Source organism: Dermacentor albipictus, chromosome 10 (genome assembly GCF_038994185.2).
Source record: "Dermacentor albipictus isolate Rhodes 1998 colony chromosome 10, USDA_Dalb.pri_finalv2, whole genome shotgun sequence".
Taxonomy (NCBI): Eukaryota; Metazoa; Arthropoda; class Arachnida; order Ixodida; family Ixodidae; genus Dermacentor; species Dermacentor albipictus.
In genome coordinates this window covers 30,651,163-30,678,053 of record NC_091830.1, presented here as the reverse complement: position 1 = coordinate 30,678,053, position 26,891 = coordinate 30,651,163, and the positions used below count along the sequence as shown (strand labels likewise).

Below are 26,891 nucleotides of genomic sequence, written 5' to 3'. Positions count from 1 at the left end.
AGTGCAGTGCAAGCCTTGGTCCTCTGAGCAAGTTCGTTAAACTGAAATGTTGATTGTTCCGAAATTCGTTTAAGTGAAACATTTTTGCATAGAATCTATAAGAAAACTGCCGGGGATCGTTGAAAAGTTCGTTATTCTGAAATATTCGATAAACCGGCTTTCGTAAAACTCAGAGTTTAATGTACCAACTTTTTTAATGGGTTCATATCTACATATTTATCGGTCTATGCTTATTCTTTACGAAAATTTGAATTGGGAAAAGCAAATATTCCATTAGTGGTAATTTTCCAAAGAAAAAATTTTCAGCCGGAGCTTCATTCAAGACGCTGAAAGAAGGTGAACCAGTCACGTCACAGCAACTTTCCAACCATCGTAACAAGCAGTAGTCAAAGCTGCAGTTGATGTTATATATGCATGGTTTACGTCAAAATAACGCTGAAAGTGAACCTTTAGAAGCGCTGAGAAGGATCTTTCAAAAACATGAGGCTTCTTGCAGCGGTACCCTTGTTTCTTCAGAACACCTAAATATTTCAACAACAATGTTATACCTTACGGAAACGAGTAGAGTAACGAGGAAGGCATTCGCAACAACGTGGAACTGCTACCGCATATAAAAACATAGGAGTATCTTTAAAGTACGAGATTCGCAACAAAACTTTTGAGTGAGAGCGTGAGAAAACGAAAATACCCTGCAATGAGTAATATTACGAAAGGCACAATCTGCTATCACAAGTGAACTCATTTCTTCGAGATGGCAGCTGGCGCATCAGAAATGTCATATGCAATCTGCGTCTCCGAAAGAAGGTACAACGTTTTTAAGTTACCAAAGCACTTGTCTATAAATTTCCCCGCATGTTCAAGGGGAGTATGGTAGCGCGATTCAAAGACGGAACAAGAGAAGACACAAAGGGACACACACAGCGCTAACTTCCAACACTGTTTATTGTCGAAAACCAGGTCGTACTTATACACTCAAAGAACATGAGTCACATTCACGTGAACAGGTTGACAATCATAGCTATACATTTTGTGATATACACCTGTTCACGTGAATGTGACTCATGTTCTTTGAGTGTATAAGTACGACCTGGTTTTCGACAATAAACAGTGTTGGAAGTTAGCGCTGTGTGTGTCCCTTTGTGTCTTCTCTTGTCCCCTCTTTGAATCGCGCTACCATACTCCCCTTGAAGATGCATTACCAACAAGCCCACATTGCTACCCTCGTTCCCCGCATGGTCGTGAACGGTCCGAAACAACGCCTGGTCTTCTGACCTCAGTGTAATGTTGGGATGCGGTGCGTCATGAATTCTTGACAACATAAAAAAATGTCTTATGTGGTACCCTAAAGTAGCACGTGAAAAGTGTTTGTGGTCCTTACATGATACCCAATAAACTCACCCAATGATTACGTATTAAAACCTCAGAAAGGAGTGTCCACATTTTCTTCTTATTGCCACTAAAATATAGAGACACAATGAGAAAGCGGTTTGGCATGTCACCTAACAAGCAAAACATGGAATTTAAATGGTGTCTTCGCCAGAGCCAGATATGAACTTACAGTATTACGTAATTCAGAGCAGGGCGTTTCTTTGTTCACGTCGCAATTTTTTTATATTCATTGCTCGAAGTATGACGCGCCTGAAGAATCAGCTGCGAGTTTTAGCATGACTGTACGAAGCTGTAAAATAAAGCACACGTCAAATGAACAGCACCATCATGTGTTAGAAATGGGTAGAAAAGTGAGCAGTTTCATTTAAACAACACCTCAAATATACTCAAGGACGAGAGTAGTTTTCGCTAAAGCAGCGCGACCACAAACTGTCATTGGGCTATCGTCATCTCATTCATACATATGAGTGTAAATTCCATCCGTTGGGAAAATGATACGGGCATGTGCCATGTTTGTGCGCTGCTGTCGGGAACATATGGGATAAACTAGTCACATGACAACCTGTAAATTATTCTGCGGCATCAACAATGTCTGCAGCATCTTGGCACTGTGATATCTTTCACGGCTGTCTCACTTGATATGTTTAGCAAACAGCGAGTGCTATTTTCTTAGTTTGTTTTGAGTAAGTAAGAGCCCTACATGCTGAAAATTACCAATCGAAAATGCGCGATCACGAGTACCATCAGGAAGGTAACGCTCAACGCACATATAACCTGAAAGCTGTGCGTCAAATGTAGGGGCCCTATAACGTAAAACTATTCCAATATGTTTTTATTCCAATCTCCTGACGTCAAATTTGCGTAACCACCGACGCAAGCACCGGGCGGTCACCCCCAGAGTTGTCTGAACAGACAAATCAAACGCTCTGCTCGCTCATAGGAGGTCACCTTTGTTTGCTTGAAAAACGAATAACGTTGTCTAAACTGAGCGGCTTGTCGTATCTAATTGGCAGAAAAGAGGCGAGGAGAAAGCTCAAGTGCAGAGGGATTCACTGGGGCAGAGCCAGTGCACTGAAAATCGATAACCGGATGAAGAGGGTGGTGCCGGCGTGTGAGATTGGTCGGCTTTCCCTTACTTAGCTTGTAGTGGCTGGTCGAAAATCACGGCGGCATGCAACGGAAGCTTAAGAATGACGCTAAAACTGACCTTCAGCAAGGAAGAGTTGGCAGGATGAGGTGGTAAACGTGTCGAAAGGGCTCAAAAACCTTGCATGGCCCCGCAAGAAGTTTTATTAAACGCAAATACACCCATGCTCTCCGGCAGGTGCATGTAGCTAGCGTCTCAGCAATCGGCGGCAGCCATCTTTCTTTTATTCCTTTCGGAACGGGGCAGCCTACGGCTATTCCGAAGAAATTTCAGTTTTGTTCGGCATATTAATGCATCTTTATCGCGTACACGTCACTTTGACGCAGTGAGTTTGTGCGGTTTTGTGACGTCGCCTGACAGGCAGGTGAAGTGGGTGCAGCCCGAAAACATTTACCAATAGCCGAGGGCTAATGGCGAAAATGGGTCGAATCAGAAATAACTGTTTTTCTTTTTTCTGTCAAATCATGCATAATCAGTGTGTAAACATATCAGATGGAGAGGTATCACGGTTTTCGTGACGTCGCGTGACAGACAGGTGAAGTGGGCGTGGTCGAAAAAAAGTTTTTGACCAATCGCGGAGGGCTGATAGCAGAATTGGAATAGAAAAGTTTGGAATAGTTTTACGTTATAGCGCCCTAGGTTTAATTTATGTACGAAAAAAAAGTTCAGTTTCGCCCTATAGGTTAAGCATCGATGATGACAGGAAATTAGTAGGCAGGCATACGAAGTACTAATAGCAGTTTTATCCGTCGCGTAAACTTGTAAACATTGGCTTATCAAGAAAATTAACAAGCACGGTGTCACACGCGCACAAGCAAACATCAAGGAATCTCACACGATGATGGTGCACTTCCGCTGTTGAAACGCTGCAGCGAGAAAGTACAGTAGCAGCAACGAGCAAATTGACCTTCGTGCTTCGTCTCGCTTCGACACGACCTAAGTGGCGAGAACACAGAGCACACGAAGCTGTCAGCACTCGGCGCACTACGCCCCCTTCACGAATCGCTTTGAAGACAGGGCCCGCACCGTGGCGCCATACGCACTCGCCGCCGAATAGAACGTCTCCCTCCGTCCCCTCCTCCGGGAGGTTGCGCGCGACGGAAGACAGCGCGCCTCCTCCTCGCATTCCTCCCTTGCGCACGCGGATTGAGCCAGCGTCGTCGGGTCAGCCTCGCGCGCTTGCACTCGCACATACGGGATACGGCGCGCGGCAACGATGTTATCGCCATTGTATTTTATATGGAACTTCACGGTGATGGCGACGCCGACGACGAGGGAAGAATGGCGCCTGGAGTGTTCGTCTAATTGCTATCACAATAGAAGGCTGAAGTGACGTTCCTCTAAGGCACCCTGTTCCTTCCTTTATGTGAACACTACCGCGCCCATTCACGCATCATCTCTATATACCGCATTCTTATTTCTAGCAAAATATCCGTGCCAGTGGACTTTAGGGATGAGATCAACCTGTTTATACGATGTAACTACACAAAGATTATGTAAGGTAAAAGCTCGCAAGAATCACTGGTTATTACTGTACAGAACGAAGCATTTCATTCTTAGATATCACAAGAATAAGGAAGCTTAAAAGCAATGTTTTTTTTTCAGCAACGACCTTTGTATCTTGGACATCCACCCATAGGTTCTAAGCTTCAAATCATGAATGAGGCAATCCTTCCATTTGTAAATAACTCTTCGTAGCGAAAAAAAAACATACTGATGATGTTGCCCACGATCGCACATGAGAGCACCAGCATAGGCCTGGACGACCACTTCGTCAGGCTCACAACAGAGTTCAACGATGTCCTGCCACACTCCTAGCTATGCGTCATTGCAGCATTCTGAGTGGCATTTCCTCAATACTGTTTTGGCACTTTACAATGAGTTCTTTCGATCGCGTGAACGTTCCTATATTAAGCAATCGCCAAATCTAGCTATGATGACAGTTCACACAATGTTGCTTAAGCACTACCGGGAGGCGCTCGCTCCTGATTACAGTAGTAATGACGAATGACACTTTAGTGGTCCCCGGCAGATGTCCGTTCCGTGCAGAGGGCGTCTCGGAGGCTTCGACAAAACCACACGTGAGCATGGAAGAGTGGGAAAAACTCTCTAGAATCTTAAGGCTCTTGAACAGATTGCTGCTGTTCTATCTTTCCTTAGAAAAAAATAAACCATTGTCGGCAGGTCACCATCGCGACACATTATCACGGGGCTGGCGTCGCACGAATGAGCAAAAGTCTTCAACGAGGCGGCCAGGCTTCACGCTATGCCGTACGTTGGATCACTGCATCGTCCCAGCGCATGGACGCTGGAATGTTCAAATGATGATGTCTTCTTTCTGGCTCGTGGAGGAGCGGCCGAAGCTCGACCGATTGCCTGCTATGGAATCGCGCAGCGCCAACCATCGGCCCTGCACGTATTCGCACAGCGTGATGCGGAACATTCGAGAGCTGGCGTTGTAGAGGACGAAGTTGATGGCGAAGTTGGTGTAGTAGAGGAGCATGAAATAGCGCTGCAGCACGTAAGGCAGACTGTTGTGCTCAGGGTCAGGGAGCTCTGAGTGTCCCAGTGCCAGCAGGAAGACGTAAATCCTCATGACGTAGCTCGGCAGGTTGAGCAGTATGAAAACCGAAGACACGAGCAGGAGCATGCGCGTGACGCTGATCTGAGTTGCGTGAGCGATACCACCGCCGCTGGTCGCGGTGATCGTGCCGTCCTGAGAGACCAACGATTCCCCGTTGCGTCTGCTGGGTGAAGAAGCTGAAAAAGAGCGAAGAAAAACAAACGGTACATATTTTGAGAAAGTGCACCTTTTTTGGAACACACTTTGGTGGAGCGTTTCCTTCTTCTCAACAGACCCCAACGATAACCGAAAGCTGCCTGAGTTTATGCATCAACTGTCGGAATTAGGTGATTAAGCAACACGACTTCGACTGCAGTGGTACGGGCCACAATTCATTTTCTAGATTTTCCGTCTGCTTAGCGTTTGCCGTCGTAGTTTTGGGTTATTTGACCTCTTTCACGGTCATGGCGATATTCCTGATCATTTGCCTTCCAATTAGTAAGAGTTCCTTCCAATTCGCGTTTTCGTTTCTTTTCGTCGGCTTCGTTTGTTTTTACCAGATGCGTATATTTGAACTGTAACGAAAAAGATCAGCTTTGAAGTCGGACCTTCTCTTCTGTTTTCTCCTCTGTCCTCTGTCCCGATTTGTTTGTTGGGTTTAATACAGTCTTTTGCAGCTTTTGTTCTGGGTTTGAGCTATCGACATCACCTTTTAATTTTTTTCTCATTTGTTCCCGTTTATTTACCAGAAAAGCATACTTCTGCATTACAAAGGGGGTGGGGGGGTGGGAAGAAAGACAAGAGTTAATATGTGCAAGCATAGCAATATAACAATACCATTATTCTACTTACAATGTATATTGCGAAAATGAACGCCAAAGTAAACGCGAACTCTGAACTAAATTATACGCATTCATTTCTAAGAGCAACGCTTGCAAAAGACCACAGCATGGTTACAACGTTTTAAGGATAGGCTCTTGAGATGTACACTTACGTATGTTGTGCGGTTGCGAAAATTTCACAAATCCACAGTGAGTGAGTCAGTTTCAATCAAGAACTCTATTGTAATGCACAATTTCGCATGACCAACGTAGGTAGGATGACGCAGGCTAACCATGACCTACGAACAGTATGACTGCGTGTATAACCAATGCTCGGGAATGAAGAAAAGATCAGTCAGCGAACTAGATATAGGCAAAACAGGTTGTAATATCTCTTAGGCTGCCCGCATGCGTCTTCAAATACACCTCTTGCTCCAGTTCATTTGTTACTATGCTGGACAGCGGCCACAATACGCGCTCTGTCAACGGGGCACACAGACGACTCACCGCTAAAGTCTTTGGAGTGCATCTGGCATAAGGGGATGCAGCGCTGCTTCCTGTAGCGAGCGTAGAATAGGTAGATGGCGCGGCAAATCATGAAATTCATGAACGCAATCAGCAGGAAAGGTACGATGAAGGTAAGCACCGTGTCCAGAATGTTCAGGTAGTAGAGTGCACTGCAATTGGAAGAGTAGAGGCGCAATTTCAGTGATACAGTGGTACCGTGTTAAAATTATGGGGTTTTACGTGCCAAAACCACTTCCTGATTATGAGGCACGCCGTAGTGGGGGACTCCGGAAATTTCGACCACCTGGAGTTCTTTAGCATGCACCTAAATCTAAGCACACGGGTGTTTTTGCATTTCGCCCCCATCGAAATGCGGCCGCCGTGGCCGGGATTCGATCCCGCGACCTCGCGCTCAGCAGCTCAACACCATAGCCACTGAGCAACCACGGCGGGTGAGTGGTACCATGTCTTTGGTAGTTTTGACGGCACTTTCTTTGGGCATTGGGCCACATTTTTACACAGCACTGCATAAGGTGTCGGCCAGTAGTTTTCGTTGAGTAAAGACACAGTTATGGTTCAAACTTTAGGCGCGTGCAGTTCGACCTGGTTCAATTCAGTTTCGCTTGGGTCGTCGTGCGCTAATTACGCATTATTACAGTCCCGTGCATAGATATACGCTAACTTCGGGCCTCTTTTTCATTCGAAACTTCGTTGGGACGCTTTTATTTTTTTGGCCCCATGAATACTAGAAGGCTTCAAATCTTTTAATTTCCGCAGACCGAATTTGCTGGAAACCCCAATTCTACGATCCCCAAATCAATCTGAAGTCTGGAAAGACCTTGTTTTGAAAACACTGCACCATATTTAGAGAGAATAAAATTAAATATTTAAACGAAAGGCCGGACAAGTTCTATGTCAAGGTAGGCCTTGATGCCAACTAAACTCTACAAATTATCAGTGATGCTTTCATTTCCTGACTTCTGCAGAAGCATTCTCTGAGCAGAATAGGCATTCTGGTATTTTTTCTATTTATATTAGTCTTTAGCGAGAGGATAGCCAATATACGAAGTGCTGCAAGTGCAATTGCCGGTCCAATTTGTTTTACCTACACATGATGGCGGATAATAAAATGAAATCTTCAGGTTTTACGTGCAAAACCACGATATGATCGTGAGGCACGCAGTAGTGGTGGGACTGCAGAATAATTTTGACCATCTGGGATTCTTTAACGTGCCCCCAATGCTCGGGACACACGGGTTTTTGTATTTCGCCCCCATGCGGGTGCGGCCGCCGCGACCGGGATTCGATTCCGCGACCTCGTGCTTAGCAGCGTAACACCATAGCCGCTGAGCCACCGTGACGAGCGATGGCGGACATCAACATAGGAATGCCGATAATGCAGAGGCGCACGAGTGGGGGCTGGCGTCACTGCCATCCCCTTTTCCTCAGTCTATCCTCGCTGGTTGCAAGGCTACCCAGTGGCAAAAACGGGAGGGGGTCCTTCTTGTGGTTATCAACCTAACAGTGTAGAAAAATGTACTGCTGGTATCCACGAGATGGCATTAAGGGCCCCACATTGCAGATAATTTGGTGTCGGCGATGGCGTCCGCCTTCGGTGGCGTTGCCTGTCAGAAGAAAATCCTCCCGACCCACACCCATGCAGACCCACCATGTGGCACACAGGCGTTACTGAAATAATTTAATTTATGAAAGTAAAATGCGCCAGCAAATTCGAAAAGTCCGGCTTGCCAACAGGCAACCGACATGATAGCGTCGGATTGCAATTTGATTATACCAGAAATCACAATTCTATTAGGCAGAAACTCAAACACAAACCCTTTTTCTTGCTTTCTAGGGTATGAGCCATTCATGAGTCACCACTTGTAGCCTCTTCCTTACGGTGGTATGGGCCATTGTTCGGCCGTACACTGCCGCCGAGATCAGCCCATCATTCTTTTCTATCGGGCGCTGTGTCGCTTGTCATGCGGTGTCGGCGTCAACGGCATCCGATAACACTATCGTGTTCGACACTTAAAGACGAAGCTTAAGCGCACTCAACGTTCATTTGCTTATCTCTTGTTATCAATCGAAAACTGACTTTCTTATATGACGTCTCCCTTATAAGGTGACGTGACATCCCAGCATTTTACAGAGAAGCTGTCTACAGCTACGCGGCAGGCCACAATCGTGTCCGCGGACAGAAAAGTGTGACCAAGAATTATCATTTAAAAAAAATTAAAATGTGGGGTTTTACGTTCCAAAACCACTTTCTGATTATGGGGCACGCCGTAGTGGAGAACTCCGAAAATTTCGACCACCTGGGGATCTTTAACGTAAACCTAAATCTAAGTACACGGGTGTTTTCGCATTTCGCCCCCATCGAAATGCGGCCGCCACGGCCGGGATTCGATCCCGCGACCTCGTGCTCAGCAGCCCAACACCATAGCCACTGAGCAACCACGGCGGGTAAGAACTATCATGAAAAGCAATGGCTCATACCCCTCTAAGCGAGCAAAAAGCATCATAGAGAACATGCCGAAACCTGTGATCATCAATGGCTCATACCCGCTGAAGCAATGGCCATACCGCAGTAAGCAAGCAAAAAATTCAATGGGTCAAAGCCCGCTATGTCACAGTAATACGAAGAGCGTTTGCCAAAGTTTGCTGTTTGTCTCGTCACCATATCGTACGTGGTGGTCCCCCAAGTTTCCCCTGTCCAACTACCTTCACAAAGTCGAATGGGTCCGGTTTTCCTGTCTTTCTTGTTTTCGTTATTTACGAGACTGCCTATTGCGCATATCAACAAAGGGACATTTTACAATAATTGTGCAGGCACGAGAAACGGACAAAGACGACGTGGTATAATGATTTGGAAGTTGTTACATTTAAATAGGTATAAGAAAGAAGCAGAACTAAACATTAACAAAGACGATGAAGCAGTTGCGGCTCCTTGTGTTTCTCTGGTCACTTGTAAGGTTTCGGCTCAGCTGGAAGCTTACCAGCTCTTATATGAGCTTATGCTAGTGTAACGATTTTATTGTAGTGTGTACGTTTATTTACTAAATAATTAAAGGCACATATCACAGTGACGAATTTCTAATATTATTTTTTACACCACAGCAACCTCATTCCACAATATAAGTTTGCTTCGTCCTTGTCATTATGACGTGATATTTTAGCGTGCCGTCATGATGTATTAAATATCTGCACTAAATTAGACTTCTTAAATTTGTGATGTTTTTAATTTTCAGCAATACAATAAAGGTTTCTCTTGATTTGCCTTTAGTTCGGTCCCGTTAGCAATGGGGGTTGAGGAATAATTAGCCCCACTAAATTCCGGTGTTGAAGTCGCCGTCTATAGGACGAAGGTACACGCAACCAAATTACTTATTTATTGTACATTGCGCATTAAAGCCTCATAATATAACTAACATAACAAAACTGACGAGTTATGTTTTGCACAAGACTAAAAGCTAGACTGGTCACACGCATTCCATAACATAACGCCAAACATAGAAACAAGCGATCAGTTAGGCAGTAACAAATACGAACAGAGAAATATATCTCTGAAATGTATTATACGCTATACGTAGCCACGTAATTTACTTAATGCCACCGCTTATTGTGACGCTGCCGCACTGCCTCCAAAAATGCATCAGGGCTATTTTTTTTAACTGTACAATTCCTTTTCACTTTTCCTCAGTTGTCGATGAAACTCTCTATATACGTTTTAAACAGCGCCTGACGTTCCTGAGCAGTGAGTGACAAAAAAAACAGAAACGAATAAAACCGACAGAAAGAATCCTTGTGTTCGTCATCACCATCAGGTTATCTTATGTGCACTGCAGGACGAAGGCCTCTCTCTGCGCTCTCCATTTACTCCTGTCCAGCGTGAACCGATACCTGCTGGCGCCTGCGAGTTTTTAATTGCGTCACTCCGTCTAGTCTTCTGCCGTCCTCCAGTGCGCTCCCCTTGCATTATACGACGTCAGATATTGCGCGGGTAGGAAAAAAAAACTCAAAACGTCACAGAACTCTTTCTGGAAGTGTGGTTCATAAAGACAGCAGTGTACGACTTCAGATTACAGGACTTCAGATATTTCCGGGCTAGCAAATAAAATTAAAAAAACAGAGAACTCTATCTGGAAGTGCGTTTCTAAAGACAGTAGTGTGAATCAGCGCAGCGCGAGAACAAACTTTCTTGCTCCTTTCATATTGTTCCTTCCACTAGGATATTAGTTCTGAGCAACCAGCGAGTCTCATCTCGCTTTAACTTTCATTCGTTTGCCGTGCGCCTCTGCCTTTCATTTAGTGTTGTACGCCTTAAGTATTTCGGCTTGAATTCAATGAATAGAATGTCACCTAAAGGGACAGATATTACTCCGTTTTTTTTCGCATAGCTTTGACGTGCTTGGGACGGGCTTTGATGGCCTAACGTTTCATTACGTAAGCCTTTCTTAATTTTATAGCGAAGCTGTGTAAGACTTGCCGATTCGTCCGTCCATCTGCCGACTGCACTCTGAAAACTTCCCCGGCGTAATCCTATGCGCACGCGCGAAAAAAAGAAAGGAGAGAAGCGCGCGACTAGCTGTGCCAGTAGTGACGTCGTTGCCCTCCGTCGCACCCGTCACAGCAGTTTTTCTCTGGCTAAGAAATCGCTAAGCCACACGTCAGGCGTACTCCTGAGGAGCAGGCAGCTTTTGATCAGCAGCGCCACGAACAGAACAGGGAATGCGCTCGTCTGCGCCGTGCCGATGCTGCAGCCCGGGCACAAGAACAGGCTCGTGCAGCTGAGCGCTAGCTGAAACTGGGTACGGAGGATCCGGCAGCCCAGTAAGCCGTCGTTTAATCCGCCATGGGGATTAACCCTTCGATAAACACCGGGGCTGCACATTTCAGCTTTGCTGGTTAACCATCTGCACGGAGTGCTTCGGCGGTGATTTATAATTTTGCTCTCATTTCGAACGATTTCAGTAATACGGTGGGAAGCGAAATCGCCTCGTCAGCGCCGATTTTGCTGTTGCACAGATTAGTTGCTAGTGCCACATGACGTATTGCCCATGTGATAAGTATTGATTTCATTATAACAACATACCACAGGTTTTATCTCAGGATCAACACCAGTCACATTCAGTTCTGGAAGTTGAATTAGATTGATTGTTTGAATTATTTAATCCCTGATAAAATGGTCAACTCAGTAAACGGCTGAGTGATTGAGTGATGACTGGTTTAATTAGTAAATACCTCACACATCTCTATTTCTCGAACGCGCTATCCCATCGTTAAGATTTAAAAGCGCACAAGCTGTTCGGCAGCCATAACACCTTCATTCCACAGGTCAATAAATGCTGTTTACACATGGACAAAAAGTTAGTGTATCAGACAAGAGAGAATGCAAAGTGTGCGCAAAGGATGTCCTTTTTTTTGAGCGGAAAGTTTTAACACGTGGACCGAGACACTAAAACCTGATTCAGCCAGTCGTCAAACGCGCCCGTTGCCACCACTGTCACGGCACCTGCCTCGGTCAAGAGACAGCATTTTCTCGCCTTTTTCTTCTAAAGAATCGGCCATCGGCGGCGGTAAGGGCATTGGCCAACGTCGCCGGAAGGCAATTTTTGAAGAGAGAGCGACGGGGGAAACACTGTCTCACGACGGATGCCGGTGCCTTGACCGCAGCAGGACGTAGACAGATGCAATAAGGACATAAGCAAGCGCGCAATACTATTTACCACAAGTTCACCTCAAGGAAAGGCAAGGTACTGTGCATGAAAATCACCAATATACCTTGCACCTACGCCTTGCCTTTTCTGGGAAGTAAACCAGCGAGTGATGGTCTCCTTCTTTTATTTCTCCGCATAAGTCCTAAAAAAACGTTTCGCCGAAAAGCAGCTCGTCCTTTGAACGCAAACGTAATAGCGGGGCTCGTTAACCTCACCCCGTTAATTCCACAAAGGGATCCGGCGACGTACGGGCGCGGGCGTCATTTACGCCAGGCTCACCTCTCGTATTCGGGGCGAATGCTGCAGTCGTGCAGCTCGTTCGGGCCGACTCGCACGAACACCAACAAGGGAGCGTTGACCACGACGCTGAGTGCTGCAGTGCCGCCGATGACGAGGCGTGGCCGCCTGCTCGGTGAGCTGGCCTGCAGCTTCCAAAGCGGGTAGCGCACGGCCACGAACCGCTCGGCCGTGAAGCTGACCGTCAGCCACACCGACCAGCTCGCAAACGCCGAAGTGAAGAATACGGTGGCGAGACAGAGTCCATACGGGTGTGCCTGTGCCGAAATGCCGATGTGATGATTCCTTTTCTTTGTCCTTTGAAATTACAAATGTCGGCAACTATTATTTCAGCGGCTTATTCTCCGCAAACTGTGATTATCGAATGACTAAAGGGTGAAGAAACTATGCAGAAGCCATCCAATATTATTCTCGGTGTGAGCGAGTAGTAGAACGCTTGTAAAAAGCTATTCGATTTTAACAAAAAAAATAACGTGCTTGAGAGGCGCACATTTCTTGAAGTGAGGATGTATGAGTAGCTTTTTCTGTTTTATTGCATGATTCTGTAACGATCAAAGCCGTTGGCCAGAATATCTGTACTGGTCGCAAGGTTGGCTATGCACCTAAGCGAATCCGTGGGATCTTTGTTTTCGCCACCAGTGCATCCCCTGGCGTGGAGAGCGTCTGATACTTTCTCACACAGCTGCAACAGAGGGAAAGGACGACGGCAGGAGAGGCAGGCCATCCTTCTACAATGCTCCACCACAGCATGTGCATGCCATCAGGTGCCACAAAGCTGTCGCGCAACAGCGCGTGAATTTCAGTGGTTCAGTACTGAGCGACGTAAGCTCCCCCTCCCCTCAGCACTCGGCTGCGGGGGAGCACGCCCACTTTGCATCGGTGCATTTGTATAAGCGGTGAAAGTACAACTCAAACCTCAGACTACCAAACCGGGCGATAGAACTACAGAACACTATTCAAACGCAAAAAAATTGTTCGTGCCAGAACATTGCGGCAGCATGCGCGTGGGAAACGAACTTGCGCGGAAACGAGGGAAAATGTGTTAGCGTGTCGAATTGAGAGTAATCTCAATTGAGAGTTTGCTCTCAATTCGACACGCTAACACATTTTTTCTCGTTTCCGCGTCCTCCCGCCTCAAACCCTCTCCCCTTTAGAAGAACCCCACCTATATATACTGTGGCGAGGAAGGCATATGTCGCCTTGAAGAAGACAAGTCCACTTGTCGAAACGTTGGCTCCAGCATTCACCTTGTTCACGTTTTACTCATCGTCTAAGCAAAAATAAGCACTTTGCATCCGTTAAAGAAGGTAACACAATACAAAGTATCTTCAAAAGCAAACAGTATAACTGTGCAATTACAAGTGATGTGAAATAGAGTAGAATAAAGAAAACGACATGCAGTGATTCCAATATTAAACATAGGAAAGCGGGTCATGAATATATAGCTTTAATTATATCTGAAAATCAGCTGCATGTTTAACTTCTGCGGGCAGATCGTTCCGCTCGACTACTCCAACATTTGAAATTCCCCGTTCACCATACACATTATGGGCTTTGTAACTAGCAATTTTTTTTTTAGTGCAGTGCGTATGCAGCGTCCAGATTCGGTAAAGCTGTTCGCAGAGAATGGAGTAGGTAACGATGCTATTATTAACCATTACAAGTGTTTGCAATTTAGTTATGAGGGAAACGGTAAAATGTTTCCTTTTGGAAAGAGGAGCGTTCTGTTAGCATCGAAATGTGAGAAAGTCATAAAGCGTACAGCCTTCTTTCGAAGTTTCTTTACAGGCTCACTGTATGAATGGCCCCCAGATGTAACTCAGTACGACAGATGGCTATAGAACAGGCTGCAATAAATTTCTCGAAGAGTTCCTGTATCAAAACAATTTCACCACTTCAGCAGCATGTAAAAAGCATTGCTGAGATTTTGGAAAGCTTATCAATGTGAGGTATACAGTAAAACCACTCATGTAATACAACCCCTTGATGGGCCCCTCAGCAATTTCGAAAAACCCTTCGCCAGGGCCCTGGAGAAAAGTTTAGCCATACTATAAATGTTGTAAAGTGTTTTCCAGGGAGTGTTCTGCGACAAGAATACTTTCAAACGGTATTATAGTGGTTCAAATGGAAGCAAAGAATATGCAGTATGGGGAGGTAAGCTGCTCTTCATGCACAGAGGCATCTTTCGTTGCTCGGCCGGCCAGCAGGCAAGGGCCTTTTCTTTCTTGCCTACTCCCAAATAAGAGACGAGGGTTCACCTCTTCTTCTTTTGCAAAACGCCTGCCGTGCCTTTCGTATTTCTTTCATTAGGATCATGACCGTGACTTAATACATGATAACGTGGAAGCTTGGGCGAATTGGTTATTCAATATCGACAGGCGTGCACAGCGGAAAAGACGACGACTGAAGGAAGAACACGGCACAGGCGCTAACTTCAACATATCTTTATTTGCGAAATCGCCAGAACTGTATACCTGAGCAAAAGTGATATAAAACTACTTTTGCATTATGCCACACATGAGCCCTATTGCAACACAGCCAGATACTTGATTTCCGCTTTGGTGACAAACACTGATAACAGCTTACACGTGAAATCGTAGAAGCTGACAAGATACAGCGGCTGGGTGACCTTTGGCTCAGCATGCCGTCTATTGCCCTTACCAACAACAAACTCAAGCATCTGGCTATGATGCGAAGGGGGGGGGGGTCATATGTGACTTAATGCAAAACTTGTTTTTCTTTACTTTTGATCATGTATGTAGTTCTGGTGATTTCGCAAATAAAGATCAGTTGAAATCAGCGCCTGTGTTGTGTTCTTCCTTCTTTTCGCGTCTTTTGCGCTGTGTACCCGTGTGGACGTCATATGCACTCCTTATATTCACAAGTTGACATACAATGAGTTCGATGACATAATGTCAGATAATTAACGTAACGAGATGGATTGTTGATGTGGAGCAAGAAGCTGACTATTCCTCCCTAGTCAATTTTGCACCATACGAGTCCCATGTTCACTAGTTTTACATTGTGCTTTGGTACATGCTACATGGTGCCGTTCTCAAAAGATTCAGTGGGTTTGTACCAATTCCACACTAGTGAACTTCTGGTAACAACCATGCGTTTCCCTCTTCAGGATAAGTGCATTTCAATCAATAACTATCGTAGCCAGTCCTATGACAATGCCAGCAACATGGCTAGAGCATCCTAAACAATAGACATGGCAGAATAATTCAAGGGCCTGCAGGTGCACATAACGAACTCACCATCCATGCACGCATGATGTTGTAATCAATCTTTAAACCTGATAGGTGCTTGGACTGTAGATTGTGTCGAGGCAGTAAAATTGTTTATTTCGTGTAAGAAGTTGTTGTCCTCTATCGCGTCGCCAAAGCAGTCGAACTGCTTTTTGAACAGCTTGGAACAACATAGAAAGACTTGTTTTCTGAAACGTTTCTCCAATACAAGGTAACTTCTACATGTTGACTCATACAAAGAAATTGGTACGCATTTCCGAGGCACGAAAGATTGTTTTCATACTCAAGCTCAAGACGGAAAAACTGGCAAAGCCCGCGTTCAGGCGCAATCATTTTCAAAAAAGCTGCCAAAACTGAAAACTTCTTTTATGGTATTTCTTCGAAACAAAGTAGGGAGGTTGAAGTATTGGAACTAGGTACAAAATTTGCGCTTTGCCCGAGACTAGACGCAGCAGGGAAGCTTGCCATTATCAGACGAGTCGCAGCAAAAGCGAATGAAAAGGATACTAGCCGAGCTGTGAGTGAAGAAGTGTCCTGGCTCGTTCAAAATAACACAAACGCCATGTGCACACTTTTGTTGAAACTGTAAAGGAATTAAAAAAAGAAAACTTAACAGTGTGTAGTTCCGAAAAAAAAAGGAGATTTATAGTATTCGATGCCAGCAGCTACAATACCAGACCATTAGAAGTCATAAACAGGAACTTCAACAAGGTAGAAAATAAAGACCTAAAGGAAGCGAAAAGAAAGGTCAAGATGCTTCTAGAAGAAATAAGTAATGGCAGCCAGCTGTGCAACAAGGTTAAAGCAGTGAAAACCAGCACGTGTCGGTGTTCTTCAGTGTAAAAACCCACAAAATTAGTACACTCTTCAGCGCCATTTTACCGGAAGCAGACACGTGGCAAATGCTGCATTCAGCACACCTTTTCTGGCACCTTTCCCAAGTTAGGGTAGAAGATTCGTTCATGATTAGGAACTCTGAAGGACTAACCTCTGAGATAAGAATGTACCAAATGAATTATTCGTATGGGTTCTCGACTAACATCAAATACATTTATTATACAATACCCCACGCCGGACAGGCCGCCATTGGAATATGAACGTGGCAACGTTTAATGCTAGAACGTTATCTAGTGAGGCGAGTCTAGCAGTGCTATTGGAGGAATTATAGGGCAGTAAATGGGATATAATAGGGCTCAGTGAAGTTAGGAGGCCAAAAGAAGCATATACAGTGCTAAAAAGTGGACACGTCTTGTGCTATCGGGGCTTAGCGGAGAGAAGAGAACTAGGAGTCGGATTCCTGATTAATAAGAATATAGCTGGCAACATACAGGAATTCTATAGCATTAACGAGAGGGTGGCAGGTCTTGTTGTGAAACTTAATAAGAGGTACAAAATGAAGATTGTACAGGTCTACGCCCCTACATCTAGTCATGATGACGAGGAAGTCGAAAGCTTCTATGAAGACGTGGAATCGGCGATGGGTAGAGTGAAAACTAAATACAGTATACTAATGGGCGACTTTAATGCCAAGGTAGGCAAGAAGCAGGCTGGAGACTAGGCAGTGGGGGAATATGGCATAGGCACTAGGGATAGCAGGGGAGAGTTATTAGTAGAGTTTGCGGAACAGAATAATATGAGGATAATGAATACCTTCTTCCGCAAGCGGGATAGCCGAAAGTGGACGTGGAGGAGCCCGAACGGCGTGACTAGAAATGAAATAGACTTCATACTCTGCGCTAACCCTGGCATCATACAAGATGTGGACGTGCTCGGCAAGGTGCGCTGCAGTGACCACACGATGGTAAGAACTCGAATAAGCCTAGACCTGAGGAGGGAACGGAAGAAACTGATACATAAGAAGTCGATTAATGAGTTAGCGGTAAGAGGGAAAATAGAGGAATTCCAGATCAAGCTACAGAACAAGTATTCGGCTTTAACTCAGGAAGAGGACCTTAGTGTTGAAGCAAAGAACGACAATCTTGTGGGCATCATTAAGGAGTGTGCAATGGAAGTCGGTGGTAAGTCCATTAGGCAGGATACCAGCAAACTATCGCAGGAGACTAAAGATCTGATCAAGAAACGCCAATGTATGAAAGCCTCAAACCCTACAGCTAGAATAGAACTGGAAGAACTTTCGAAGTTAATCAACAAGCGTAAGACAGCTTACATAAGAAAGTATAATATGGATAGAATTGAACGTGCTCTCAGCAACGGAGGAAGCTTAAAAACAGTGAAGAAGAAACTAGGAATTGGCAAGAATCAGATGTATGCATTAAGAGACAAAGCCGGCAATATCATTACTAATATGGATGAGATAGTTCAAGTGGCTGAGGAGTTCTATAGAGATTTATACAGTACCAGTGGCACCCACGAAGATAATGAAAGAGAAATCAGTCTAGAGGAATTCGAAATCCCAAATGTAACGCCGGAAGAAGTAAAGAAAGCTTTGGGAGATATGCAAAGGGGGAAGGCAGCTGGGGAGGATCAGGTAACAGCAGATTTGTTGAAGGATGGTGGACAGATTGTTCTAGAGAAACTGGCCACCCTGTATACGCAATGCCTCATTACCTCGAGCGTACCGGAATCTTGGAAACACGCTAACATAATCCTAATTCATAAGAAAGGAGACTCCAAAGACTTGACAAATTATAGACCGATCAGCTTACTGTCCGTTGCCTACAAACTATTTACTAAGGTAATCGCAAATAGAATCAGGGACGCCTTAGACTTCTGTCAAGCAAGGGACCAGGCAGGATTCCGTAAAGGCTACTCAACAATAGATCATATTCACACTATCAATCAGGTGATAGAGAAATGTGCGGAATATAACCAACCCTTATATATAGCTTTCATTGATAACGAGAAAGCGTTTGACTCTGTCGAAACCTCAGCAGTCATGCAGGCATTACGGAATCAGGGTGTAGACGAGCCGTATGTAAAAATACTGAAAGATATCTATAGCGGCTCCACAGCCACCGTAGTCCTCCATAAAGCAAGGAACAAAATCCCAATAAAGAAAGGCGTCAGGCAGGGAGATACGATCTCTCCAATGCTATTCACAGCGTGCTATTCACAGCGTCCACTTTCGGCTATCCCGCAAGCGGGATAGCCGAAAGTGGACGTGGAGGAGCCCGAACGGCGTGACTAGAAATGAAATAGACTTCATACTCTGCGCTAACCCTGGCATCATACAAGATGTGGACGTGCTCGGCAAGGTGCGCTGCAGTGACCACACGATGGTAAGAACTCGAATAAGCCTAGACCTGAGGAGGGAACGGAAGAAACTGATACATAAGAAGTCGATTAATGAGTTAGCGGTAAGAGGGAAAATAGAGGAATTCCAGATCAAGCTACAGAACAAGTATTCGGCTTTAACTCAGGAAGAGGACCTTAGTGTTGAAGCAAAGAACGACAATCTTGTGGGCATCATTAAGGAGTGTGCAATGGAAGTCGGTGGTAAGTCCATTAGGCAGGATACCAGCAAACTATCGCAGGAGACTAAAGATCTGATCAAGAAACGCCAATGTATGAAAGCCTCAAACCCTACAGCTAGAATAGAACTGGAAGAACTTTCGAAGTTAATCAACAAGCGTAAGACAGCTTACATAAGAAAGTATAATATGGATAGAATTGAACGTGCTCTCAGCAACGGAGGAAGCTTAAAAACAGTGAAGAAGAAACTAGGAATTGGCAAGAATCAGATGTATGCATTAAGAGACAAAGCCGGCAATATCATTACTAATATGGATGAGATAGTTCAAGTGGCTGAGGAGTTCTATAGAGATTTATACAGTACCAGTGGCACCCACGAAGATAATGAAAGAGAAATCAGTCTAGAGGAATTCGAAATCCCAAATGTAACGCCGGAAGAAGTAAAGAAAGCTTTGGGAGATATGCAAAGGGGGAAGGCAGCTGGGGAGGATCAGGTAACAGCAGATTTGTTGAAGGATGGTGGACAGATTGTTCTAGAGAAACTGGCCACCCTGTATACGCAATGCCTCATTACCTCGAGCGTACCGGAATCTTGGAAACACGCTAACATAATCCTAATTCATAAGAAAGGAGACTCCAAAGACTTGACAAATTATAGACCAATCAGCTTACTGTCCGTTGCCTACAAACTATTTACTAAGGTAATCGCAAATAGAATCAGGGACGCCTTAGACTTCTGTCAAGCAAGGGACCAGGCAGGATTCCGTAAAGGCTACTCAACAATAGATCATATTCACACTATCAATCAGGTGATAGAGAAATGTGCGGAATATAACCAACCCTTATATATAGCTTTCATTGATAACGAGAAAGCGTTTGACTCTGTCGAAACCTCAGCAGTCATGCAGGCATTACGGAATCAGGGTGTAGACGAGCCGTATGTAAAAATACTGAAAGATATCTATAGCGGCTCCACAGCCACCGTAGTCCTCCATAAAGCAAGGAACAAAATCCCAATAAAGAAAGGCGTCAGGCAGGGAGATACGATCTCTCCAATGCTATTCACAGCGTGTTTACAGGAGGTATTCAGAGACTTGGATTGAGAAGAATTGGGGATAAAAGTTAATGGAGAATACCTTAGTAACTTGCGATTCGCTGATGATATTGCCTTGCTTAGTAACTCAGGGGACCAATTGCAATGCATGCTCACTGACCTGGAGAGGCAAAGCAGAAGAGTGGGTCTAAAAATTAATCTGCAGAAAGCTAAAGTAATGTTTAACACTATCGGAAGAGAACAGCAATTTACAATAGGCAGCGAGGCACTGGAAGTCGTAAGGGAATATACCTACTTGGGGCAGGTAGTGACGGCGGATCCGGATCATGAGGCGGAAATAATCAGAAGAATAAGAATGGGCTGGGGTGCGTTTGGCAGGCATTCTCAGATCATGAACAGCAGGTTGCCATTATCCCTCAAGAGAAAAGTATATAATAGCTGTGTCTTACCAGTACTCACCTACGGGGCGGAAACCTGGAGGCTTACGAAAAGAGTTCTACTCAAATTGAGGACGACGCAACGAGCTATGGAAAGAAGAATGATAGGTGTAACGTTAAGGGATAAGAAAAGAGCAGAGTGGGTGAGGGAACAAACGCGAGTTAATGACATCTTAGTTGAAATCAAGAAAAGGAAATGGGCATGGGCAGGACATGTAATGAGGAGGGAAGATAACCGAAGGTCATTAAGGGTTACGGACTGGATCCTAAGGGAAGGGAAGCGTAGCAGGGGGCGGCAGAAAGTTAGGTGGGCGGATGAGATTAAGAAGTTTGCAGGGACGGCATGGCCGCAATTAGTACATGACCGGGGTTGTTGGAGAAGCATGGGAGAGGCCTTTGCCCTGCAGTGAGCGTAACCAGGCTGATGATGATGATGATGATGATGATGATGATGATGATGATGACTCCACGCAGATTTGATGAATCTACTGAGAGAGACCACCGAGGAGTAAGGAGCCATTCCATTTCAAAACTTGGTAGGAATTCCTGTGCAAACCTTCTTGGAGCTGTTGAGCGCCTATCTCGCTGCCAGAATTGCTGTACATGAGAGTACCTTGTTTGTCCAAAATAGAGGGGTCTGCACTGGATCAAAAATAGCCCCAATCATTAGTGACTTGTACTTAGCTGCATGCGAAAAGAAAATTCAAGGATACATCAAGAAAAGGCGCGTCACATAGATCTATCGACACGTGGGCGACTTCTTGATACTGTGCCAAACAGAGAATGCAACAGATTACTAACAACTCAAGGACACCGTACTAGAGCCCTTTCTATCAACGTTCCCACAGCTGAATTTCACTTATGAGCTCCCGAACTGCAGTTCTCTGCAGTTCCTCGACACTTTACTATAATGCCAACCGGGACCTCTATGCTGGAGGTACGAGCCAAGAACAAATAAACAATTTCTTACCTTCACGTCAAGCCAATCTAAGACTGTAAAAAGGGCAACCGCGAATTGAGCATTAAGTTCAGCACTAAAGAAATCATGCCTCCATCAAACTGAACAAATTTTTCAAGCATAGTTACGTAGGCTGAAAAATGTATGGTACTCCGTGTCAGTGCTATACAACATAGCTGATGGCCTCGTAGAGCAGAATAAAAGAAAACGAAAAGCAAAAGCGAAGCTGAACTTGTGGATGCCAAAAATAATTGTGCGTTAATTCCATATGTGCATGGGCTGACCCACAATCTCATCAACATTGGAAAAAGACACGGCGTCCGCGTTGTCTGCTCAGCACTAAACAAGGGAAACAGCATGTGCGCACGAGCGAACCAGAAAGAAACGAATCCACAATGCCAGATCACGCAGCAGAGCAGATACTGTGATTTCCTCAATAAAGTGGTGTGCACCGTCCCCCTGTCCTGTAGAAAACAATACATAGAGCAAACAGGAAGATGCCTTAATCATCGAAGAAGAGAGCACGCATAATCACTTTCAGAGACCCCTGGCAGCAATCTTGCCTTGCACTGCACACGTTGTGAAATTAACAAGCAGGGACTTAACACATGACGAGCCCATTTGGTCTGGCTGCCTAAACAGCCGAAATTCTTGCCGAATAGGCTCAACAACTGCTTCAATTATGATTTTTCAAAAGTCGTAGTTACTCTCACACGGTCAATCATTGATAGCGGTGGCAAATTATGAAGTTATGCACAAATTAGGGCAGCACTTAACCGTATATGGAGCACATCTTGGCAAGAAGTGTCAATTCGCGGTTAACTCACGTTGATTCCGCGTTCGTTGAGCCAGGCGAAGGACAGCATGATGAGAAAGCCCGAGTCGGACACGGCCAGGGCCCCCGTGTAAAGACTGGACGTGCGACTCCGAAGCTTGGTGCACAGGAAGGTGACCAAAGAGAGCACGTTTCCGACGAGCCCCAGGTAGATGACGGCTGGCATGTAGACGGCGTTGAGAAAGTCCAGCACCTGAATGGCCACCGGCACGCGGGCAGACGCGTGGAGGACGCGATGACGTCTCGAGGACATGTTTCGCCTCAGGCCGGGCAGCGTTGAGGACTCGACGAAGATCTCCGAGGTCAAGTTGGCGATGGCCGCCACGACTGTGGCGGCGGCATCGCCAACAGTGTCGACAGTTCTTTCGTCAAGTATTCCCAAACATGCCGGCGCGCTTGTAGACGTCATTGTTAGGGCTGGGCCGCTGCTAAACGCCTGCGTAAAGCCGACATAGAAACAAGGGAGGTCGTCATTGAGCGCATACCGTTGTATCTGCTAAGCACGGGCCTAATTCTAGGCTTTCCTCTATCGCAATAAATATATCTCCCTCGCTAAGCGAACCCGCACAGCGGCAGCGAGGCATACACGGAAACCGTTGATGGTGCACACGAGCGTTAAAACATTTCACCGCGGGCGTTGGGCCGTAAATGCTTCGCAATGTTAAGCGAACAAGAGCGATAGATATAGGAAGAAAAGAGAAAGTGCGAAGTTTAGCTAAAGTAATGACCTAGTCTACACACCAACGTTGGGAGCACTGAATGATTGTCATAACCATTGCGGACGTTACCATTACCGTCATTATCACGAGCATCATTTAGGGCTAACACCTCCTCCAGAACTCTCTTATTAATTCTATTGTGTATCAGGTGTCTCGGCACCGTGCCTACAGATGCGCTTTGTATCTCATTACCCCTTGTAAACCTATTCTACTCGCGGCAATCAGGTATGAGGTTGGAAAAGATGAAGAAAAAGAAAGAACACCTACGCTCGAACGCGGTCACCACCTGCCGCATAAAGCTTGTAGTGCTGTATGTTCGAAGCAAAGCGTCCACAATTTGCAACGTAAATATCCACAACCGTCAAGAGTTCCTGAAGCCTAGTCAGAAAGCGACCCTTTTGTGGAGTAAGTTGATGAGACAGACTAGAAAGTGTGTCCGCAAAACATGGGGAGGTGACAGATAAGAATATTGAGGCTCTGATCATTGTCAGAGACTTTACAAGCAGGATTTTCAATGAATCCATCATGCCGCGCTCAGCAAGAACACTGGTCAAAAATTTTGCCGATTCAACTCTCACGTTAGAATCTGTGAAACGTACCTTTCTTTTATGAAGTGATTTATTAAATGTTCCACAACTGAATACGAAGCTTGTAATTTCTTTCTTTATTTAGTTTGATCCTATGCAACGTTTATTCTCGTGGAACACACGTGTTTGCTCTCTAAGGCTGTCACGAGCTGGGACGAAATGTAGATACCGATTTAGGAGAATGCGCACTGTGAGAACTCGACGCAGTTACGTCACAATGACGAAAGCGATGTTTGATGCTTGTCGTGGAAAGAATGGCGAGGGAGAGCTGCTTGCACAGAGAAGTACGTCACATGACAAATTATGTGTAAGGCTTCTATTCTCTTTGTGGAAGAAGAAGAAGTCGCCGAAGGGAGCGAACGCACTTCACGTCGGCTCCGTTTTCCCAGAATTTCGCTGTGATTATCGCTCATTCACCTCATGAATGTAACACCAGCGTGTGCAGGAAGTCACCAAGATTCTACTGCCACCATATTCAAGTTGGGAAACGACTTCCTTCCCAATCACAGAGGCTTTTGACCAGCTCCACGCTAACCCTCACCGGAGCTCGCTTCGCCGGAGCGGTGATGGAAGTTCAAGTGAACGGGGAGGATATCTCCCCTGAAGAGTTTCTCCAAGGCAACGGTTGGTGCACCATTCGATACAAGACCCAATTCAACCGCGAGGCCGCGCAAAGCAACACCCAGAACGGAACCCACTCCCGCACCGGCGAGGGAGCGAACGGCGACCGACAGCGTTCGCGTCAAAGACAGCGTAACGTCAAGCAGCAAGTCATCAGGAACAGTAAAATGCCACTGCTCCCACGAAGTGATTTCAAGGTCGTGATACGACCAAGAGGAGGCCTCGACGTTGCCGCCACCGGAACCGTGCTCCTCGCGTCGGGCATTTACCGGGCGGCCAACGTACCGGGGCAAGAAGCAGGGGAGGACACGGTGTGCACCAACAACCGCCAAAACATCATAGTCGTGAGTACACCTCACGCTACTCACGCCGCTAAGTACAGACAACTAGAAGCCATCACCATCGGTGATCGCCGCCACGAGGTCAGTGCCTATGAGACGGCCCCCGACTACACGGTGAAGGGAATCATCAGGGGAATCCCGTTGGAGGAGGACGCCAAGTCCATTCACACCAACATCGTTCACGCCCGCAACCCCGACGCCCTGGCAGCCAAACGGCTGAGTAACACCAAGACGGTCATAGTGGCCTTTCAAGGACCACGAGTGCCCTCCTACGTCAGGTACGGCGGCGCCCTACTTCGCTGCACCCTGTATCGCAAGCAAGTCGACATGTGTCACTGCTGCGGGAGACTCGGTCACCGCATGGACGTGTGCCCCAATCCTCAGGACAAAGTGTGCCGTGGTTGTGACGCCCTCAACCCAGGCCCCGACCACCAGTGCTCCCCACGTTGCAAGCTGTGCGGGGGAACACACATGACAGCGGATCGCAACTGCCGCGCAAGGTACAAGACCCCCTACGTCGTGACAAAGAGGCAATGGGAACGACACAGGGCCAACGAGGAAGCGGAGGCGGCCGCCAAAGCCACCAGCCCCGCCGGCAAGCCACGCTCGAGATCCAGGACCCGCAGCCGAGGCCGCTCCCGGTCCCGGAGCCGCACCCCAAACCCACGGCAGCAGCAGCAGCAACGCCGGTCTCGCAGCCGCACCCCCAGAAGGACCTCAACAAGAGACACCGAAACCACCGAGAAGGTGAGCTGGGCAGATGCGGTCACGGGAAAACGAGCACCAACCACGAAGGCTGGCGACAAAGCACCCGCTAAAACAGAGACGGAGGTAACTAAATTAACACAGGCGATACAAGCGCTGCAGAAGCAAATAGAACACATGCAGACACAGATTCGCGAAAAAGACGACCTCATACAACAACTCCAGCATGCCGTGAAGAGCGGTACCGATACAGAGGCCATGCATGAGACTCAAGAACAACCATTAGACGACGACGAAGTCGTATACCCCGACACTAAACGCAGGCCCGCTCCCTCACAGACCACTCAGGCCACGCAGGGAACAGAAGAGGAACCCATAGAGGACGACGAGGTCGAGTTCCCCGATACCAAACGAAGACCCACTCCCACCCTTACAGAGGCAACACGACCCAAACGCACGCGCGCAGCGATACGCGACGCGCGAATAGATGCACTCGAGGCTCGCTTCAGCAATCTCGAGGAAACTATCATCGCGTCCATCACGCGTACCATCCAGCGGAGCCTGGAGAGTGTTCACCTCAGACTGTCGAGATTAGAAGCCGCAAACAGCACGATCGTACCGTCGCATAGGGAAGCGGCGCAACACATGTAACAAGATATAAGCATGGCCCGACACTCATCGAAACAAAAACACACGATATGGCAGTGGAACTGCAGAAGTTACCAAAACAAACGAGCGCACTTACAACAATACCTGAAAACGATCCCCGAAGGCCCAGACGTCATCATACTGCAGGAAACGAATGGTGCCGCCAAACTCGCGGGGTACCAGTCTATAACAGGCAAGGCGGAGAAACCAAACGTCACCACACTGGTCAAGCGAGCGCACACAGTTATCGAACACGATACCAAAATCAGAGACATCGAAAACGTTCTCGTAGAATTAATTCCACCACGCAAGACCCGCAATAGCATCTTCGTACTCAACGTCTACAGCAGTCCCAGATGCCGCCAGCACCGCTTCCATGTCCTCTTCAAACGGGCAATCGACATCGCCAAGGGGCAACAGCTGTTCATTGGGGGGGGGGACTTTAACGCAGCGCACACGGCGTGGGGTTACAAGCACGATCACCCCAAAGGCACCCATCTATGGGCAACGGCGCAATACGCCGGACTCGAGCTGGTCACCGACCCCGTGGCACCAACAAGGCAGGGCAACAGCGTAAGCACTGACACGACGCCGGACCTTACTTTCACGCGCAACACACGCAAAGTCACTTGGACAAACACCATGCAAGACTTGGGGAGCGATCACTACATTATTTCCATAGAAGCAGAAGGCGGTCCGCAGGAACACAATGCCGGTCGTCAAATGAAGATCACCAACTGGAATCGGCTACGCAAACATCGTGATGAGCAACAGATGGAAGACATCACAGATATAGAACAGTGGACCGACCAACTGCGGTGGGATATCGAGCGCATGACGCAAACGATCCCGTCGACAG

At 46.5% G+C, this 26,891-nt stretch overlaps 1 protein-coding gene across 3 annotated transcripts; it reads right to left on the bottom strand.

Moving 5' to 3' along the window:
• Positions 1-1,212: 1,212 nt before the first annotated feature.
• LOC135912216 (somatostatin receptor type 4-like) lies at positions 1,213-26,239 on the bottom strand. Of its 3 annotated transcripts, none has more exons than XM_070528196.1 (5): positions 26,138-26,239; positions 22,404-22,847; positions 12,427-12,701; positions 6,428-6,597; positions 1,213-5,296 (listed from the first exon to the last, which is right to left on the bottom strand). In XM_070528196.1, the coding sequence occupies exons 2-5, from the start codon at positions 22,818-22,820 to the stop codon at positions 4,854-4,856; spliced, it is 1,305 nt and encodes a 434-aa protein (XP_070384297.1). In that variant the 5' UTR covers positions 22,821-22,847; positions 26,138-26,239; the 3' UTR covers positions 1,213-4,853. The 3 variants fall into 3 exon arrangements, with proteins under 3 accessions (XP_070384297.1, XP_070384298.1, XP_065300666.2); XM_070528197.1 differs by lacking the exon at positions 26,138-26,239 and adding an exon at positions 23,887-23,922; XM_065444594.2 differs by lacking the exon at positions 26,138-26,239 and adding an exon at positions 23,398-23,513.
• Positions 26,240-26,891: the final 652 nt, after the last annotated feature.

Bases quoted from the DNA above. Each gene is read 5' to 3' on its own strand.
- LOC135912216 (XM_070528196.1), bottom strand. From the start codon at position 22,820: ATGACGTCTACAAGCGCGCCGGCATGTTTGGGAATACTTGACGAAAGA. The intron at 12,702-22,403 runs GTGAGTTAACCG...ATTTCGGCACAG, and splicing joins TCAACGAACGCGGAATCAAC to GCACACCCGTATGGACTCTG. The intron at 5,297-6,427 runs GTGAGTCGTCTG...GCTCTTTTTCAG, and splicing joins GCACTCCAAAGACTTTAGCG to CTTCTTCACCCAGCAGACGC.